Genomic DNA, 19,416 nt, shown 5'->3' with positions numbered 1-19,416 from the left:
ATTTGTAGAACAGGACCATAAACATACTTGCCAGTTTTGTTTAAATGTAAATTTTAATTTTTTGTGAATGTTGATGGAAAATAAAAGAAATTGAAACATCATTGAAGTTTAGAAAGCTATTTCTTCATATAAAGGATGAGTTCTTAGGATGTTAAAAGAGTGCTGATTATGACACATCAAGTTTACGGTGCTTTAATTTTTTTTGAGGACATTAGATATTTCCTACTACAAAACCTCAAGTGAACTTGTGGAGAATTCTTTGCTGCGTCCGTCAGTCTGCCATCTATGGACTTACCTGTCCATTGTTGAGGTCTGTAATGTATACATATGATAATATATATTGTTCTGTGGCCCTTCCTGCAGTTAGAGAGAGAGCAGTGTCATTGCAGTGTGGGTGTGATGAGATCTCGTCATTGACCATCTTTGCGAGAGCTCACAGTGTGCTCACTTTGTGCTGGCCCAGCAATCACAGTGTGTAAAGGGTGGCTTCTCTGGGCACCACGCTCTCCGACTGTCCTCCCCCACAAAGCTTTGTGTGCAGTTTCACCTTGCCTTTACCTCTAAACATTACTTTTGGCTTGTCTCGTCCTCTCACAGTTTCTCAAACCTTACCTGCCGCTCTTACTGGATGGTTTGGTCTGAGGTCGCCATGTTTGCGTTAGCGATGACCCAGAGCCGTTCTTCTCAGTTGTGATTCATTTTCCTTGCTGTGCAGTGTGCACTTCTGAGATCTGAGTTTATTTCAGGGAAGTCTTCAGTTTTCATACCTGCACACTGCATAGTTTCTCTCTTTCCACTTTCTCTCCTCCCACTTTTCCCTGCACCTTTGCCATGATTTTCTGTGGCCCTTCGTGTCCTGGTGGGATTTTTCAGCGGTGCCGCTGACTGCTGCTTCTAATTTACATTAGTTTCCTGGTGGGTTTGTCTGACCTGTGCTTAATTTTTTCCATATCTTCTGGGTTTTGAGTTCTTCTTTCATTGTACTCATCCTCTTGTTAAACTTTCCCCATAGCTGTTCTTGACTTATAAGGTATATTTTCTCCTTAAGCATGAAGGGCCTTCTTTTCTCTTTTTGTTTTATTTGTTTGATCTTTGCTAAATTCTTTTATTTTTTCATTTATAAGTACTTAATTTTATTATTTTTACATATGTGTCTGTGTTAATGTATATCATGTGTGGATGGTGGTCCCATGAAGCCAGGAGAGCATGTGAAATCCCCTGCACTGAAGACAGAAGAGCTTGTGAGCCACACTTATGCAGGCTGAGATGGAACCCAGGTCTTGTGGAGGAGCAGGGAGAGCTCTTAACCATGAATCATGCTTTAACTCTCATTTTTTATTGTGGCACAATGTTTTATAGATGTCCAACCCTGTTTTAGCTGTCCCATGCCTCTTAGGAATTTGAAACTTTCTTAGCTCTTCGTGGGGACTGCTTTGGCCAGTCTTTGTCACTGTGCATCCTATGCCCCTTTGCATATACAAAGGCCTGGCTCTCCCCACCGCCGTGACTCGGCGTCTCACTGACCTCAGAGTTCAGCCATGTGGATGTTATCTGACTTTACAGCTTGGGTACTTCCGCAGTCTGACTCCTCACTTACATTAACTCTTAGACTTTGTCGCTCCGCCCAAAGTGTCCGTGAGTCCAAGACAAGAAAGACGCCGCTTGATGCTTCTCTGAGCACTGTGCTCCTGAGTAAAGGACCACACTCAAACAGTGGAGGACCACTCTTTCCCGTTCAATTGATACGAAAGGGCCAGGGTTTAGCAAAGCTTTGGTTTCTAACACAGTTCCATCTCAGTGATGTTCTTCGTGATTCTGAATATTATCTTCAAAATATTCCCAGAACATTTGGGCTTTTCCTGTGGACTCTGCATTTATCTGGAGAAGACAGGAGAATCTGACAGTGAAGAAACCTAGGCTGAGTCCAGAAGAGGCGTAGAACATTTAGAAGTAAGCTGCGTAGTCTGTAAGTGAGCAGACAGGCCTCGGCTCTTGCATTCACTAGGATTCACTAACCCTGATAGTTATTCCTTAAGAAGACTCACTGGGAAAAATATTATACTAACAATTCATCAACATCTATTTTTACAGTTGAAATTCTAGTAATTCTTTTCTTGTTTGTTTTTTTAAAGTGATGAAACACATTTGACCAATGCAGAATAATTGAACAGGCTATCAGAACCCTTCCGATTACTGAGGTTAGAAAGGCGTTGAGGTTATATGGGAGCAGACTATCACTACATTGTAGAAGAATTCAGCAACGTCATCCTGAGACAGTAGTGTTTCATGGCAATCTTCTCCATCCTCTGCCTCCGGACTTTTTTTCAGCCTCTCTTCTGCCCCAGGCCTCAGGGGTAGGAATATAGGGATGACACGGTTGTCTTATTCAAGACTAGGTATTGTTTAGTTACTCTTTTTCGAACTCTAATGGCATGTAAGTTTTAACTGCCACCCTCTACAAAACGCTCCCTGTTTCAGACCAAAGTTGCATCAGTCTGTGGTATAAACATTTAGATGGCTGTCTGACTGCACGTTCAATCAGGGAGACTATAGCATTGTGTTGCTTCCTTGGGCTCATGCCCTCAACAACTATAGCTTTTGGCTTGATCTGTGGTATAAAGTGTGTATATTCCTGCACAGACAGACAGGCGCGCACGCGCGCACACACACACACACACACACACACACACACACACACACACACACACACACACAGCAGCCTGCATGTACAAGTCTAGCCCTCCAACTTTTTATCCTGAACAGAGAGGTGCCTATGGAGTTGCCTAGCTCCTGGGGAGCAATCGACTACAAATGGTTGCTGAAGGAAGTGATGTCATTTTCTCTAATGCAGCCACTGGGGGACTAGGTGGGAAGAAGACAATGTTCAGAAGGAAGGGAATGGAGCATACCTGAGTAATGGGGTGAACATAATCACAATATATTGTATATATGTATGAAGCTTATACAATAAAGGGACACAAGCAGTTGGACGTCATTCATTACTAGTGGCCTTACGCTGTTTCTTGGCATGTCCTTTCAAGGGAATATTCTATAATTCTTCCAGTGTAGCCTCAGGTTATTTGGTTATTTATAAATATTTTGCTTTTTATCAATTTTAAGTCATACCCATTTTCCCAATTTTCAAGTTTTCAAAGACCCTAGTAGAATGTTCTATGCCTCCCTCTGCTTCTCCTTAGTGTAAAACATGCTTAAATAATTTTAATTAATTTTTTTTCCTTTCTTTTTTCGGAGCTGGGGACCGAACCCAGGGCCTTGCACTTGCTAGGCAAGCGCTCTACCGCTGAGCTAAATCCCCAACCCCTTGATTAATGTTTTAAACTTTACTATAACAATACTTGATACTGTAACACTGAGTAGAAATAATGATGTGTCGAAGAACTAAAGACATTCTAGTTCAATAATTAATACAGTTAGCTGCCGAAAATCGGCTCTAATAATGCTCACTTTTTAATTTCCCTCTTCTGTTGGGATTAATATTATAGTTGTGTAAATCACAGAATAAAACATACATTTATTTTAAGTAATAAAAGACTTTTCTTTACTACCTGGTGTACTGGTATATATTATGAATAAATGCATACTATTTTTTCTCTTTACTGGTACATTGGAATAATATAGGGACAAACACCCAAATTTTAAGTAAATTGACTAGAATACATCTGATGCAAAATGTGTTTTCTATGTTATTTACGTACTGTTGTAACATAGGCATAAGTGGGTATGTTCAAGAATTAGCATACATTTCTTCTAACTAATATAACACAATTATGAATAATTATAAATTTATTATTGGTTTCCCAACTCTAAAGTCACAATAAAAATATTTTAAAACATATGTTCTAATCTAAAAGCAAACTTGATTTATTTTTTGATTCTTATTTGCAATTAGGGAATGAAAGTTTTAAAATTCATAGAAAGATTACTTCTGAGGTTTAGTGTCTGTGCGTTCCTGGAGAAATGGCTGCTATAGCTTTAAGATAAGGTAGTCTGGTGATTCATTGCAGGAAACAAGATCGATTTGGAGCAGACTCCTACTGTTAGCTTTTTTGAAGATGGATTCTCACGCTGAAAATAACACAACATATTCTAAATAACAGCCCCCCACCCTGAAATCCACCAAAACTGAAGAAAAATCCAAGTGACTGTTCTTAGCAGCTGTGTGGCCTGCAGTTCACTGGGGAAGCTGGCTTCCTGCAGTCCCTATTCATCACCTGCTTCAAAGACAGCCTGGCTGGCTATAGTTTGCAGGCCAGGTAGGGTGCCATTGTGCACAGTCTGGGAGGATTAGTATCAAAGCTGCGGCAACCAGGCCCTTGGTCTCAGGCTGCCATTCAGTCTAGCAGGGAGAGGCTAAGACTGGCCAAGGTCACAGTCTCCAGTGTGGAGTGGACTGAGAAAGGACCCTGAGAATAGAACGCTTTTTATGAAATGATGGCGCAGGCTCGCGGCACAGCAGGTGCCCTTCTGGAGGACATAACATCTGTTTATGTTGGTGTACCGTGGCTGACAACGAGATAATAGAGCTTTGAAGTTTATCATTTTATTTTTAAGAGACAACTGTATATACAATAATCCAGATGCGTATTTAGCTCAGATCTTTTATTGGGAAATCATAAAGGGAACTGATCGACTTAATTGTTGCTTTTTACATTGTATATATTCAAGCAGAAAGCAAGGCGTACTGACTATTAACCGTTTACAACCATTGCTGATCAGTAATACCCAGTTCTTGGGGAGGAAATACCTAGTATTCAACAGAAATTGTTTTCAATGTTCAGACATCAGTGTCAACAGATTGCACAGGATTTCCTGAATATGCCACGTATCTTGGATATTAGTTGTTTTAGATAAAATGCTCCCCATCAATTGAATGTTTTAAGGGTGAGGTAATAATGACGCAAAAATAAAAATTTCAACTTGGACAAATTAGAGAAAAATTAAGCTGTACATGAGTTGTCATGACGACAAGGATGTTCTGTTGATGAACTGTCCTCCTCATTGTCCAATCAGATAGTAGAGCTGAAGCTGGAGCATGAACAGGAGAAGACGCACCTATTACAGCAGCATAACGCAGAGAAGGATAGCCTAGTCCGAGACCATGAACGGGAAGTTGAAAACCTGGAGAATCAGCTTCGCGCTGCCAATATGGAGCACGAAAATCAAATTCAAGAGTCCAAGAAACGAGATGCACAGGTAATTATCAATAATATTTATTAAAACGGGTGTCTATCTTAAAAAGTCATCAGCGTTTCATGTTTTCTTATTCTTCTTGATGCACGCTGTTTGATCATTTGCAAAACTGACATATAAATGTGATTTTTGTTCTCCCCGCCCCACCCCCGTTTGGAGGATGAATAAGGGCTTTAACTACAGAAACCACAGGTAGCCAGATTAAAAATCCCATGGCGCGCTATAACTTGGTCCCCTTATAATCTTGTCTCAGTTCCTTTCATGATTTTTTTTTAAAGGTATGCCCCTTACCCCTCCCCTCAGCCTTAGAAAATCCCTAAGAAATATATTAGCCTCACCCTGGCTTTTTGTTTTAATCTCTGAAGGCAATCAAGTAGCTGCTTTAATATTCGCCTCTCCTGCCTATTGTTGTTTTTCTCCATGATTTCCTCCATGATTTCCTCTCTGTTCGATTACCTTACTTGGATGGTAATTGATAAAAATGACTCCAGAGAAGTGCTCTTTCCCATCAGGTCTGTGGCTTTTTCCTGCACACACACACACATGCCTCCTAGCCCCCATCTCTGTAGTCCCTGTTGGAAGCCATTTGGCAGAATAACCCCCAGCTGTGGTAGCATTTGACTCTTCAAACTTATGGATGAAATGTGCAGTGTCAGCATGGAGAATTATCTTTATAAATTTCAGATGAAAAAATCTTATTGGGTATGTATTTTTGTGGTACAATACATTCTTTAGGGTCTATATAATCAAGGGCCTTTAGTATATCCTCTTGAGCAGATTGCTGTGAAATTTTATTAAAGAAAAATTTAGGAGCAATTGACAACAATAGAAAGATAATTTTCTTTCCTAATAAAACCATATCATCTAGTAGGTCTAAAGACCTCTTTTGCCATTGAAATCCAAGCATGCTAACCACACTAGAGTTAAGCCCTGGTTATCCCTCCTTCTAAACTAATAGAATTTCCAAATGGCAAAATAAATCTTGTGTTTAAGCAATTCTGTAATTACCCAAACATCACAACATTTCTAATTAAAGAAGATGTTAAGTTTTGAGTGGAGAGCAGCTGGCGGTAAGGCAAAAATGGGAGTTGGTTCTTTTTCATTTGACCTTGGTTTGTCTTGTTTCAGAGAGTAATTGGTACAATAGGAGTATACGTGATCAGATTTTCTGTCAATAATATACATTTTTTGGGAGCGTATGTTTCGATTGCTGTATGGTTATATGCCTACTAACAGGGGATTGTTATAATGCGCATGGTCCGAGACTAATCATGTGGTTTCTACAGAATTCGTTATATTTTTGCTATTAACCTCATTAGAACCTTTAGAAAATATATGCTGTTGTTTTTTTAAATTTTTGGTCATTTGATTTTTTTAAAGACTATTTTCGAACTTACGTTCTCCTTCAGACATAATGTTAACCTTACCATTGTCCTCCCATGATAAGGGATATGAGGCATAAGATCTGTTTGCATAGAAAAATTGCATAATAGATACAATAAAATCCATTAGTTTGCTTAATTGCTGACTATTTTGATGCTGTGGTGGAAAGCCGACACACTGGAGGCCAAATTTATAGGAAATCTTTCTGATTCTGCATATGCCGTATCTGCCATGTAGGGCGCGGTTCATCTGATCATAACAAAAGGGAAATTTCAGAACTATTATGTGTAATTCAACCATAGGAATGGTGCAATATGGCTGTTAACTGTGTTTATGCTCATCACAGTGGTCACTGTGAAGACTCTGACCGTTGAGGCACTTTGCTTTAGGAGAAGTCACATACTTTGTGTTTTTCTTAAGCGTTTTACTGATTGGGATTGCTGTCCTGGGAGCCAGTAAGCAGCGCAGACTTGGAGTCATTCATTTTTAAGCAAAGTGCAAAGACTTTGGTACACATTGTTACCTAGCTGTGTTAGTATAGAATTTTAAAGAACTTTTACTAATAACCACATTTTTAAAAATCTTATCGTCTACCAAAATACTAAAAATGTGTCTGGATAGTGCTTCCCTGAGGATATTAACTCAGTATCCTTCAGGTAGCTCCTTAAGTTTTATATTATGTCTTTTTATGATTGTGGCCTAAAAATTTAATATATGATACCTTGTGGTTACTGAATTCCATTCACAAATTAAAAATACACAAAATGGCTTAATGTTTTTTAAAATAGAAAATAAAAAAAAAACTCACCATGGTATTTAATGCAGAAAAAACCACATATATCTTAAATATTAGATTGTTTAATTTTTTTATTCTCAGAGAGACTTGGTTTTCAGCTAACATTTGGGTCATCCAGTTTAGCATTGGAGGCCATTTTGTAGCAAGGACCCTTTGCAGTGTTTGGCTAGCAGAACACCACTGCAGTGTCTGTTTCGGACACCATGGCTTTGTTTGCCGCTCTCGTCCATCAGATCCCGAGACTGAAGGTGATGTTAAAGAATAAATCATTTCAGCTTTTTCCAAATAAGTAGTATATTATATACTGAAAGACAATCACAACTGCACAGTTATCCTTCTCTGCGTGAGCCTTGCCGGTTAGGGACGTTCTTTTGGTGAATATGATTATAATTCTAACACATTACATTTTATCCTAGTAACTCCCCTTTTCTGTATAAGGATATCAATTGTAATACATTGAAGGACAGTCAGTCACCACCCTCATCTTATTAGTTAATTATTCTGTGTGTAGGCATCATTTTTCATACTTTTTACAACAGATATATTATTATGTGATAATTATGCTTGCTAAAATGTACATCAAATTTTGTCACCCTTGTTTAACATGTTTAGTCTGAATTTGTCTAAGATCATGTTATAGAAAAACATCCAGATTGGTGGAAATCAACACCATGATTTATTCGAGTATTTTTTGTTAACCAACACTCTTTCACTGAAATTAGAGAACAGTTTAATTGACTGAATCACATTTTAATATAAAGAAAATTTATAAGTATCGTCTTACAAAGATTTTTCTAGTATGGTAGTTCTATATGCAATTATGCATTGACTTGTGGTTGTTGGTTGTCCATTTAGGGTGATGACCTTTTAGAAATGTCTTATCCTTGTCCCTGGTTGGCCTGAATGGGAAGTGTACGTGAATACCAAAAGGCAGTTTATGGAGCCTTAGCGACTCACCCTAGAGGTGGTGTTACCACCTTAGAAGGTCCATGTGACCTGTTTCAGGATAGACTGATTGATAAGTCAGGGGAACTGGCAACCTCTGTGAGCACCCTCAGGAGAAAGTCATTTAGCAATGACTAAAAATACGTCAAACATGTCATTTACATGTGCACTATGGGTTTTGCATGACATTGGCATACTGAATGTTGTTAATTTCTTAAATGGACAATCGTGATTGTAATCATGATAAAACAACTTCTGTGTACTGAGTAGGTAAATCATCTTAATTTTGCTTTATTGATTACACAAAGAAGTTCTACCTATTATATTTTGACAGCATTACATTTTCTATTAATTTGCATGCTTGGGCACAAGTATAAATTCCCGTTGATAATTTGGATATGTATACTGCAATGAATTAAGCATGAATATAACTCTTTGAAGGTTTTTAAAGGGCTAATTGAACAATTTGTGTAACCTGGACCTGATTAGTCTGCCTACTTACTGACAGTCTTTGGACTTAGCCTTTTTTTATCAAAAAGTTTGACCTTTTAAAATATACATGCTACTTTCAAAAGTTGCTTATAGCAACATTTTAAAACAAATTCATACTTTATGATCAAAAATAATTGTTAAACCATAGATGATGTTAGTCACATTAGAAAATCTACACTTGTAAAAATTCTGTGGCTAAATGTAAGGTTCACCTGTGAGCGTGCTGGGAGCCACAGTAAAAAGGGAAAGAGGTTGAATACGTGATTCTATTCACAGTGAGAAAAGCCATCACTTTTCTCCCTAACCCTCATTTTGGTATAAATTTGTGATATGGGGCTGAGTATAAAACATGTTGGCATGTTTTTTGTAAATTTCATATTTTCCAGTATCAGGTGCAGGAACATTGAATCTTTGAGCATTTACACAAACTGTAGTAGTATACTTCATATTAATGAGCACACAATTCATTGTGATTTTTTTGAGAATATAATTTTTTCAAATCAGAGAACAAAACTACTACGAGAGATCTAAGTTTAAGTCACTATAAATCATATGAAAGAACACTGAGTTACCAATCTACCATATTCTAATGATGTCATTTTATTGTTGCGCCTGAATTCTAATAAAATATCTTGAAGTAACAGTTTAAACCAGGCAGGGTCTGTAAGTAGTTCAGAATTTAGCTAATTTCCAAATGCTTTTCTACCTTCCATTACATTCTGTTCTCTGAACTGACTGTGAAAAAATTATTATGTAGTAAATTCAAATGGTAGTCTATGCCAGGAATAAAAGATACTTTGTATCTATACTAAGTGATTGAAGTAGTGTTACATCACCAGTTTCTATTAATGTCATTTCCTGTATTCAAAAGCTTTTAATTCTTTGGGTCACACCAACCTTATTGCCTGGAAAACCCAAACTACGTGAGGCAGCTGCTGAACTGTCACCCTGCCTGCTCCTCCTCCTCCTCCTCCTCCTCCTCCTCCTCCTCCTCCTCCTCCTCCTCCTCCTCCTCCTCCTCCTCCTCCTCCTCCTCCAGTGGCAGTCACACTGCAGTGGCCGCCTGCTGCTCCAGCTGTGTACACACCACACTCAGCTCTTCCTGACAGACCCAGCTGTTTGTATAGGCAGAGTAGAGGAGAATTAAGTGGGTTTTAAGTGTTAAGAGGATTTTGCTGCAGTGCACAAAGTTTTTTCCAGGCAGTAGACGACTGGTTGGAAAGACTTTTTACATTTCATTTTCTTTGCAAAGAAAACATGACATTTAGGGAAGATAACTGATAAAAGCACACATTATAATGATCTGCTTTCTTTAGTTAAGCTCTGTCACTAACTGCTATATCCCTCTGTGCTTTCCTAACTACTACATTTTTTAAAAAGCCAGTGGGGAAAATTCCATATTATTCTAATACCATCCTGGATCATATAGATTTTTCCAAATGGAAGTGGTGAAAAAAAATCCTCCTTATATTTTGCCATACATACACTGAGGGGAAAGTCTCATTTTATTTGTATCCAACAGTGGTTTCTTTTACAGTGATATCAATAATGTACTTACTATTTGTGTGTTCTATAAGTTAAAATGAATATCTATTAATATGATTTAATGTAGAAAAATATAAGTGTATGTCATTTCAATTAAAGACAAACCTTAATAATTTAAAAGATTTCTAGATTTCTTTTTCCATTATAATTCTAAAATTGTTCATGTTACAAAGTACAAATATACTGGTAACTAAACCATAGATAAGTCATCTTCATATTGATCATGGAAAAAGGAAGTTTAAAACACAATAATACAAGCTGAAACAAGGTGATTTATAGTGATTCATTCCTAGAAGAATTCTATAGTGTATCTGTAGTTTTCTGCATATTTTTAAAATGGGTTAGTTACCATGGAAACCACATGCTATGATATGTGGTCCACTTTTAGATAAAGAATATTCATTTAAAGAGAAACCTTCTAAATAATAATGTATAAAGTATTCCTTTTGAATTAACAACCTGGTATCAACTAATAATGACTGCTTTTAAAATTATATTCTTTGTTCTCATTATATTTAATGGGTTTCTTTGGAAATATTAAAATTGCCCTTGAAAAAGAGTTAATTAAATGCTGGATACAATTTAAATACAGATTAGAATGGGATCCCTCTGTAGTGACCAGAGGTCATTGAACCACATAGATTGTTCCACCACACACAAAGGCATTAGTCATAACTGATGTCTTAAGTATCCAATAAATATATAATCAGGTTAGGTCAGCTAGAGATGACCAAATATCCATCATTTCATTTCATAAATAAGGTATGTGGAATTCAAGGACATCTTCTTGCCCAAGGGCACAGAACTAGCAAACTAAGGCTTCTTACTCTTCACCCACTGTTTTGATCTTCTTTTATTGGTTATTTTACTTAATTACATTTCAAATTTTATCCATCTTCGCAGTTTCCCCTCTTCAAACCCCCTTCCCATCCCCCCTACTCCCTGCTTCTATAAGGGTGCTCTCCCACCCACCTACTCCCACCTTACTGCCCTAGCATTCTCCTAAGCTTGGGCATCTAGTCTCCGCAGAACCAAGGGCCTCTCCTCCCACTGATTCCTGATAAGGTAATTCTCTGCTACATGCAGCTGGAGCCATGGGTCCCTTCATGTGTACTCTTTGGTTGGTAGTTTAGTCCCTGGGAACTCTGGGGTTGGGGGATCTTGTTGGTTGATATTGTTGTTCTTCCTATGAAGTTGCAAACCCCTTCAGCTCCTTCAGTCCTCCTAACTTCTTAATTGGGGTCCCCGTGCTTAGTCAGATGGTTGGCTGTGAGCATCTGCATCTATATTTGTCAGGCTCTAACAGAGTCTCTCAGGGTTCAGCTGTACCAGGTTCCTGTCAGCAAGCACTTCTTGGCATCAGCAATAGTGTCTGGGGTTGGTGGCTACATATGGGATGGATCCCTAGTTGGGGCAGTCTCTACATGGCCTTTCCTTCAGTCTCTGCTCCACACTTTTTTTCCTACATTTTTTTCTTCATTTGTCTTCCATTTTTTAATTTGGTATTTTCTTTATCTACATTTCTTTTTTTTTTCTAGTTCTTATTTTATTTTATTTTTTTCCATCTTTATGAACTTGGGTATTTCTTATTTACATTTCAAATGTTATTTCCTTTCCTGGTTTCCAGGCCAACATCCCCCTAACCCCTCCCCCTCCCCTTTTATATGGGTTCCCCTCCCCATCCTCACCCCATTACCACCCTCCCCACAACAATCACATTCACTGGAGGTTCAGTCTTGGCAGGACCAAGGACTTTCCCTTCCACTGGTGCTCTTACTAGGCTATTCATTGCTACCTATGCGGTTGGAGCCCAGGGTCAGTCCATGTATAGTCTTTGGGTAGTGGCTTAGTCCCTGGAAGCTCTGGTTGGTTGGCATTGTTGTTCATATGGGGTCTCAAGCCCCTTCAAGCTCTTTCAGTCCTTTCTAAGATTCCTTCAACAGGGGTCCAGTTCTCAGTTCAGTGGTTTGCTGCTGGCATTCACCTATGTATTTGCTGTATTCTGGGTGTGTCTCTCAGGAGAGATCTACATCCAGCTCCTGTCAGCCTACACTTCTTTGCTTCATCCATCTTATCTAGTTTGGTGGCTGTATATGTATGGGCCACATGTGGGGCAGGCTCTGAATGGGTGTTCCTTCTGCCTCTGTTCTACATTTTGCCTCCCTATTCCCTGCCAAGGGTATTCTTGTTCCCCTTTTAAAGAAGGAGTGAAGCATTCACATTTTGATCATCAGTCTTGAGTTTCATGTGTTCTATGCATCTAGGGTAATTCGAGCATTTGGGCTAATAGCCACTTATCAATGAGTACATACCATGTGTGTTCTTTTGTGACTGGGTTACCACACTCAGAATGATATTCTCTAGTTCCATCCATTTGCCTAAGAATTTCATGAAGTTATTATTGTTTTCATTGTTTTTAATAGCTGAGTAGTACTCCATGGTGTAGATGTACCACATTTTCTGTATCCATTCCTCTGTTGAAGGGCATCTGGGTTCTTTCCAGCTTCTGGTTATTATAAATAAGGCTGCGATGAACATAGTGGAGCACGTGTCTTTTTTATATGTTGGGGCATCTTTTGGGTATATGCCCAGGAGGAGGCATAGCTGGGTCCTCAGGTAGTTCAATGTCCAGTTTTCTGAGGAACCTCCAGACTGATTTCCAGAGTGGTTATACCAGCTTGTAATCCAGGCCCATACCTAAACATAATAAAAGCTATTTACACCAAACGAATAGCTAACTCACTTTTTTATGTCAGATCCTCATCTAAGAAAGTTTTCGGTTTCTGAAAGGTTTGGACATGGCAAAAAATGTGCAAGCTTGTACATGGAGCCTTGCCCAGAGCGGGAGAGACTCCCAGGTCTTTGCTTCCCATGCTGGGATTCTCTGAGCACTTGCAGCTTGCATTTCTTTTGGTGACGGCCATCCTCAGTGTTGCAGTGAAGTTGTAATGCGATAAGGCTGTCAGCTTCATGCAGTGAGGTGCAGTAGGTCTCTACATCTCAACAACACTAGTGTAGTGATTTCTAGTGCAGTCTGTGTACCTCACTTGGTCTCTGTGAATTCACTGAGTGTTGGCAGAAATTATCTTTGTGGAGAAGTTGGGTGAATATCTTCTTCCTTCGTGTCTTAGAAAGGCCAGTTTTGGATTTCTGACCCCATCAGTTCTGTAAGGGACATCCCTGAGGCCTTCATTTGTATAGTTGAGGTAATTTTTCATGACAGAAAGGTTGAAGCCAGAATGCAAGAAATGATTGTCGGAATGATGATATCATCAAATGTTCAAAGAGCTGGCAAATGGAAGCTTCGTAAGCTGTTTCGGGTTCCATGCCAGACTTACTGGAATCAGCTGGATCTGAATGGTATCTGACAACTGAGCCATTTTATGACAAACATGACAGGAGTTGATGGAAAGGAGAACTTATATCTCAAGAGGAAAGCAAGGAACTGCAGAAAGCATTTGAAAAATATCTTAAGTAGAAACTTTTTAAATAAAATCGGCCTTATTGATCCTAAAAGTATTGAAATCAGTATTAATGAGTTGAAATTTGAAGATAATACTTCTCATTTGAAACAAATAGCAAAGTCTGTTTTTTAAAGTTCACTTGTTTTAATAATTATCTGATTTGCGGACCTTTCTAATAATTTTGGACATTTGTGTACTCAACTGTTGGGAAATAATACCAGAAGTTGTAAACTGTTAACAATTAGACTTCCAGGGTTTGGACATGCATCATTTTTCCAATTCTCTCGTGTTTTTTCCCTTAGATTTCAAACCACATCCTGAAAGTATATGTACTATTTGAATATAAAGTAGTGATATTTTAGAGAATCAAGTTGTAGACACTGTGAGACTAGATCTCAGTCTTTTCCATTGCTTGTGGGGACAGTTGTAGTGCAGCAGCGGTCTCTAGACATGTGTGCACATCTTCCCAGTATACAGAGACCCCAGTGTGGGGAGATTTCACCCAGCAGGGCACCACCAGTGTGTTCAGGCCCAATCCCAGAACATGGGAATTTTCCAATGAGAAAATTACAGGTCTTTGAAAAGTTTGAAATGTGTTAGGCAATTTGTTTCTCGTTATCTTAATGTCTTGCATGAGCAATTATTAATGATCCTCAATTGCTCAAAGATTACTACTGAGGCTGGCACTTGACAAAGACGCAGGTTCAAATGTGGAGTGTCTGAGGTTCACACTGCAGTCAGTGCCTGTGCAGATGCTTCCAGCTGTGGTAGAACATGGAGCACCGTTCTAGTGGCATGCAAGAAAAAGTCATCACCAGTACCGTAGATGCTTTTTTCTGAGAATCTTCATTCATGTATATAATGAAATATGACCACATATTTTATTTCTTCCCTTCAACTTCCACCATATACCCTCAACACATCCGCTCCCAGCTTTGTGTGTGTGTATGTGTATGCATGTATATATGTGTATATATTACATATACATGTATAAATATGGTATCTGTATATTATATGTGCATATGTGTCTATACATAAACATACACTAAGTCCAATTAGTGCTGTCTACATGCGTGTGGGTGTAGGGCCAGCCACTGGAATATGGGAAACCTACAAGTAGCCATGCTCTCAAAGAATGATTTCCCCACTCGCAGAAACAACACACTGCCAGGATCTCCTCAGGAAGAGTGACAACTAAAGATTCCCCTCGTCTATCTATGCTGGAATTTTTCTGTCCTGATCTCAGATAGGTCTTGTGCAGGTAACCACGGTTGTGTGTTCAGGATTGCATTAGCCATGTCCAGGAGACAGTGTTACACACCTCTCATCCCCAGCCTCAGCTCTGTCTTTCCCTGGCCTTGCTGGTGGGTGGGACTAATACAGCTCAGCAGCCTGGGTCTTACTCTTGCTGTTCACCACTCCATTGCTGCTGCCTCTACACAAAGAAGCTGCTCTGAGTGAGGTTGTGAGAGTCACAGGCTCTGTGCTTAAAACGTGTGCATCAAGCACCTTGACAATGTGACCATGTAGTAAAGACCAGCCATGGGCTTTGACCAGGAATATAGTACCAGGCACAAAGTGCCCCCCTGTATAGCAGGCCTCAGATCTGATCAGATGGTGGTTAATTTTCCCATTGCCGTGGTGCCACTGTAACACCAGTAGACAGTCTTGCCTGGGGTATTGGTATTACAGCATGAAGAGTCCAGTGCTGGGTAAGTCCAGGGATGTCTTCTCTCCCCTAACCTGCAAAGCACTGTGAAAGCTAAATTGTTCAGTTCAGAAATATGAAGAGTACATCTCTTAAAAACTTCAATCATTACCTATTCCAATTGCTCTTTGAAACCACATTACTGTGCATTAATATTGAAAATGGAGTACCAATAAAAGCTATAGAGTTATCACTCCTCAGAGGACAGATACATCAAATTTATTTCTATGTAAATTTTTATATAAACAGTAGCAAAGATTATAAATACAGAATTTTCCTATGGCAGCAACTTTCACCTTGATTAATTATCCCATTAGGATTGTTTAACTACCTGCTCTGCCAGCCTTTGGGTTCTCGTGATAGTGAGATTGGAGGCTGGATGACTGAGGGGGGCAAAGCTACGGAGACACGATAAGATTCTTCTCTAAAGCAGTGCCATGGAGACAGTAGATCAGGTAGGGAGAGGAGAGACACCCAGAGCAATGGTTTGATGTGTCACTAGACATTGTGGTATTGATGCCACTGAGTTATGTGGGCATACAGGACTAATGTTCAAAAGAAAGTTCTCCATCACCATTAGAAGTAGCTTGAGGTTACAGGCATGGACTGTAGTGGATACCAGTGTGGCAGAAGCAGACGAGAACTGGCAGATATGCCATGCAAAAGGGAAGGTGGGAGAGATAGAAACAGAGGAATGGTTAAGAGAGAGAAGAAGAGAACTCTAAAGTCATACTTGCCACCTAGATTGCCGAGGGATTTGAAATGAGCACATAATTTAAAACAGCCCTAACCATACTAGGCATTTATTTTGAAACTCTGGGTGTACAACAGTGCAGTATACTGGGTGTACAACAGTACAGTATACTGGGTGTACAACAGTGCAGTATACTGGGTGTACAACAGTACAGTATACTGGGTGTACAACAGTACAGTATACTGGGTGTACAACAGTACAGTATACTGGGTGTACTGTGCCAGATGAGGATGTTGCCTCCATAATCCTGCAGGTAGACATGGATTTGGAGATTAAAGAGTCCTATAAGGAGCCAAGGAATAAGCTTAGATGGATGAAAGGAGCAACCTGGGCCATTAGTTCCTGAGGATGGCTTGGATGGTGAGTAGGCGTGTTAGTAACGTAGAGAACATCACAAACACCTCACCTGGGACTCCACTGTTGATTTTGAGAGCATCAAGGTTTCCTGTCCACATGGAACTTTCCCCAAGTTGGTAGCAAGAAAGGTTTTGCATCTCCACCAGATGAACATGCTTGACTGCCAGCATTACCCACTAAAGTACAAATCCAGATCTAGCAGGAAACAAAACAGGCTTTTTTGGGTGTCCCTACAAGCCAGAGTTTAAGGAGCCAAGCAGGACTCGTTGACAAGAACTGGGTGGAAGCCCTTCTGTGAAGGGTCCCGTCAGGCAATTTAGTAAGTGAAAGAAGAGTTCCAAATGAAGCAAGCGCTATTACCTGACTGTCCACATCTCTAATCAGATGATAGATAGAGCATGCCTTCCAGAGCTGGGGGAGTTCTTAAGAAGTGAAAACATGATATTGAACTGGAAAAGAGTTACTCTAGAGGCCATGTTGTAACAGTTTCTTGAATTAAATTTTTCTCATAAGCTGAAACCCATTATACTAGAAAATGAAAATGTTATTGTGTGAAAAGAGAATTGGAGGGGAAGGCAGAGGGTTTTACAGAAGGATGAATTTCTAATAGCTTGCCAACTAGAGGTTTGTCCAGAGGGTTGGGCATATGGAGATGGTGACAGGAGGCAGCATTAGGAAGATGCAGCCAAGCAGGGGGATGCTTTAAGGAAGCTTCAGTCTGTTTGAAGTTGTCACTAAAGCCATTCAGACCAAAACTATAGGCACCTAGAGACCTGGAAGAGAAAAATGGGCCCTTCCGTGGGAAAATAACCCTCAAATTTCCCTATCACAGGAAACTTAGGGGCAGGTGGGAGGCTGCTGGACTAACTGTTTAAGCTCCACGTTTGCATCAACTTTCTGTTTCTCAAGCATTCTGCTTGGCAATGCTGTTCCCTCTACCATGCCCCACATCCTACCCTGTCTGGAGAGCAGCTGCAGGGGGTGTTACAGAGCTGGGCTGTCAAAGCCGAAAGTTGTATCCTGTAGACTTTGAGTAGCTGTGGCCATGTCAGATTCCAGAAGCAGTGATAGATGGTGTTCACAAACTACTGCTTGTGAGGCAGTGGGAAATTTCAGCTTCTGCCTTAGAAAGATGAATATGTTCATTAAAATGTGATTTTGTTGTATACAAGAATATATAACCATTTTCAAATTCCAAATGGCCTCAGTTTTTCAATACATTATTTTGCTTGAGAATGTCTTCAGAGAGGGGAAAGCAAACCCGAACAATTCTTCTTATTTGTAAAGATAGGATTTGAACCCGACCCGCCTGCATCCCCTCCCCATGAACCCTTTTCTCACCTGTACGGCATGTAAATTATAGGGATAGCGATTGGTGGGAGATGTTTCTGCTGCTGCTCACTGGAGATTTGTGGCTAGCATTCATAGATACTGTGAGGGCAGTTTCACAGAGCAAATCAAGTTGACATGTCAGAACTCAGGGATGCATGGATGCCCTGAGCCCTTCTCCTGGATGTGAGCAGCGCGCTCACCAGCACTTCCTCTCAGTACCACACACCTTTCTGTTAAAGTAAGCTTAATGTCCAGTTGTAGTTGAGGCTGCAGTGTTTCCTCTTCTGCACTCTGTCTCCTCAGAACCCGATGGTGGCCTGTGGTTGTTTAGATTGAGCTCTGGAATGCTTTTAAACATTAATTTGCTTTGACATGACTTGTGCACAAATTAATTATTCAGGCACATATTGTTCAGAGTGCATGAAAAGAAGGAAGCCGTGGTGGAACACATCCTAACTAGCACATGTGAGCATGGTACAAGCAATCTGACTCTTAAAGAACAAAAGCTGGCAGCAGTAGCTTCTCTGCCTTGAGCCAGTCCCACAAAATTAGCATAAATATGTGAGGTAATCAGAAGAGTTTGGGACTTCCTAGCAAAGTGTCCTTATTCTTATCTAGTTCTGAAAGAATGTGAAATAAACTGTTCATTCAGCCAAGTATAAAAATATGTCTGCTATGCAGTTATCATCATGTGTCATTAATCTGAAAATACTGCAGAAGCTCTGACAAATTAAAAACACAAGGATGTGTCTGCAAGGGTTTCTGCAGCCATTACAAAGCTGCTTCACCTCTTAGGCGAGCTCTTTTATGGCAACTTCTTGCTCAGTGTACTGACATCTTCAAAGGCTTTGACATCTGTCGGCCTTTGAACTACCATTAAAAAATATTATCCCATTTCCATTCTTTTATGCCCATTTTTTTAATTATAGCCCTTCTTTCAAGTTGGGAACATGGTTGGTTTAAATGATGCTGTCCTTTCGTTTTCAGCCACCCAGCTGCGGTTTGAATAAATTGATGTGGAATCAAAGGCGGGACTTTAAAGGGAAAGGTTTGATGGACTTGGACTCGGAGCCAGATGAGGCTTTATGATGAGAAGGGTTTGATCCCAGCACAGGCACCGCCTCTATCAGCTGAACACTACAAAGCAGTTCATATACATAGGCTCCTGCGGATGGTCTAGTTTTTAACAGCACAGATCTCTTCAGGACTTGCAAATGTGGCATTAGCTAATATTCAGAGAGCTGATTCCCTTTCATCCACCAGAAGCTTATGATTATGGTACAGTTCTCGAATTGGAAATGAGAGCTGCAACACAGATTTAAGCCGTGCTGTCTGATTTGTATTCAATATACATGTCACTGCGGGACAGGCTAGTCTGGGCCAAGCCAGTTCAATACAAGGAAAAACAGTTTCATCATCTGAGATTCCT

At 39.8% G+C, this 19,416-nt stretch overlaps 1 protein-coding gene across 1 annotated transcript in view; it reads left to right on the top strand.

The window, feature by feature from the left end:
* Positions 1-19,416, top strand: part of Cep112 (centrosomal protein 112) — a 436,808-nt gene that overhangs the window by 201,387 nt on the left and 216,005 nt on the right. The window contains 1 exon segment of the mRNA XM_032914210.1: positions 5,032-5,214. Within this exon segment, the coding sequence (XP_032770101.1) occupies positions 5,032-5,214 (183 nt within the window).

This window comes from Rattus rattus, chromosome 9 (assembly GCF_011064425.1).
Source record: "Rattus rattus isolate New Zealand chromosome 9, Rrattus_CSIRO_v1, whole genome shotgun sequence".
Classification (NCBI taxonomy): Eukaryota; Metazoa; Chordata; class Mammalia; order Rodentia; family Muridae; genus Rattus; species Rattus rattus.
The sequence above is the reverse complement of the archived record's forward strand: the minus strand, read 5'-3'. Positions and strand labels throughout refer to the sequence as shown.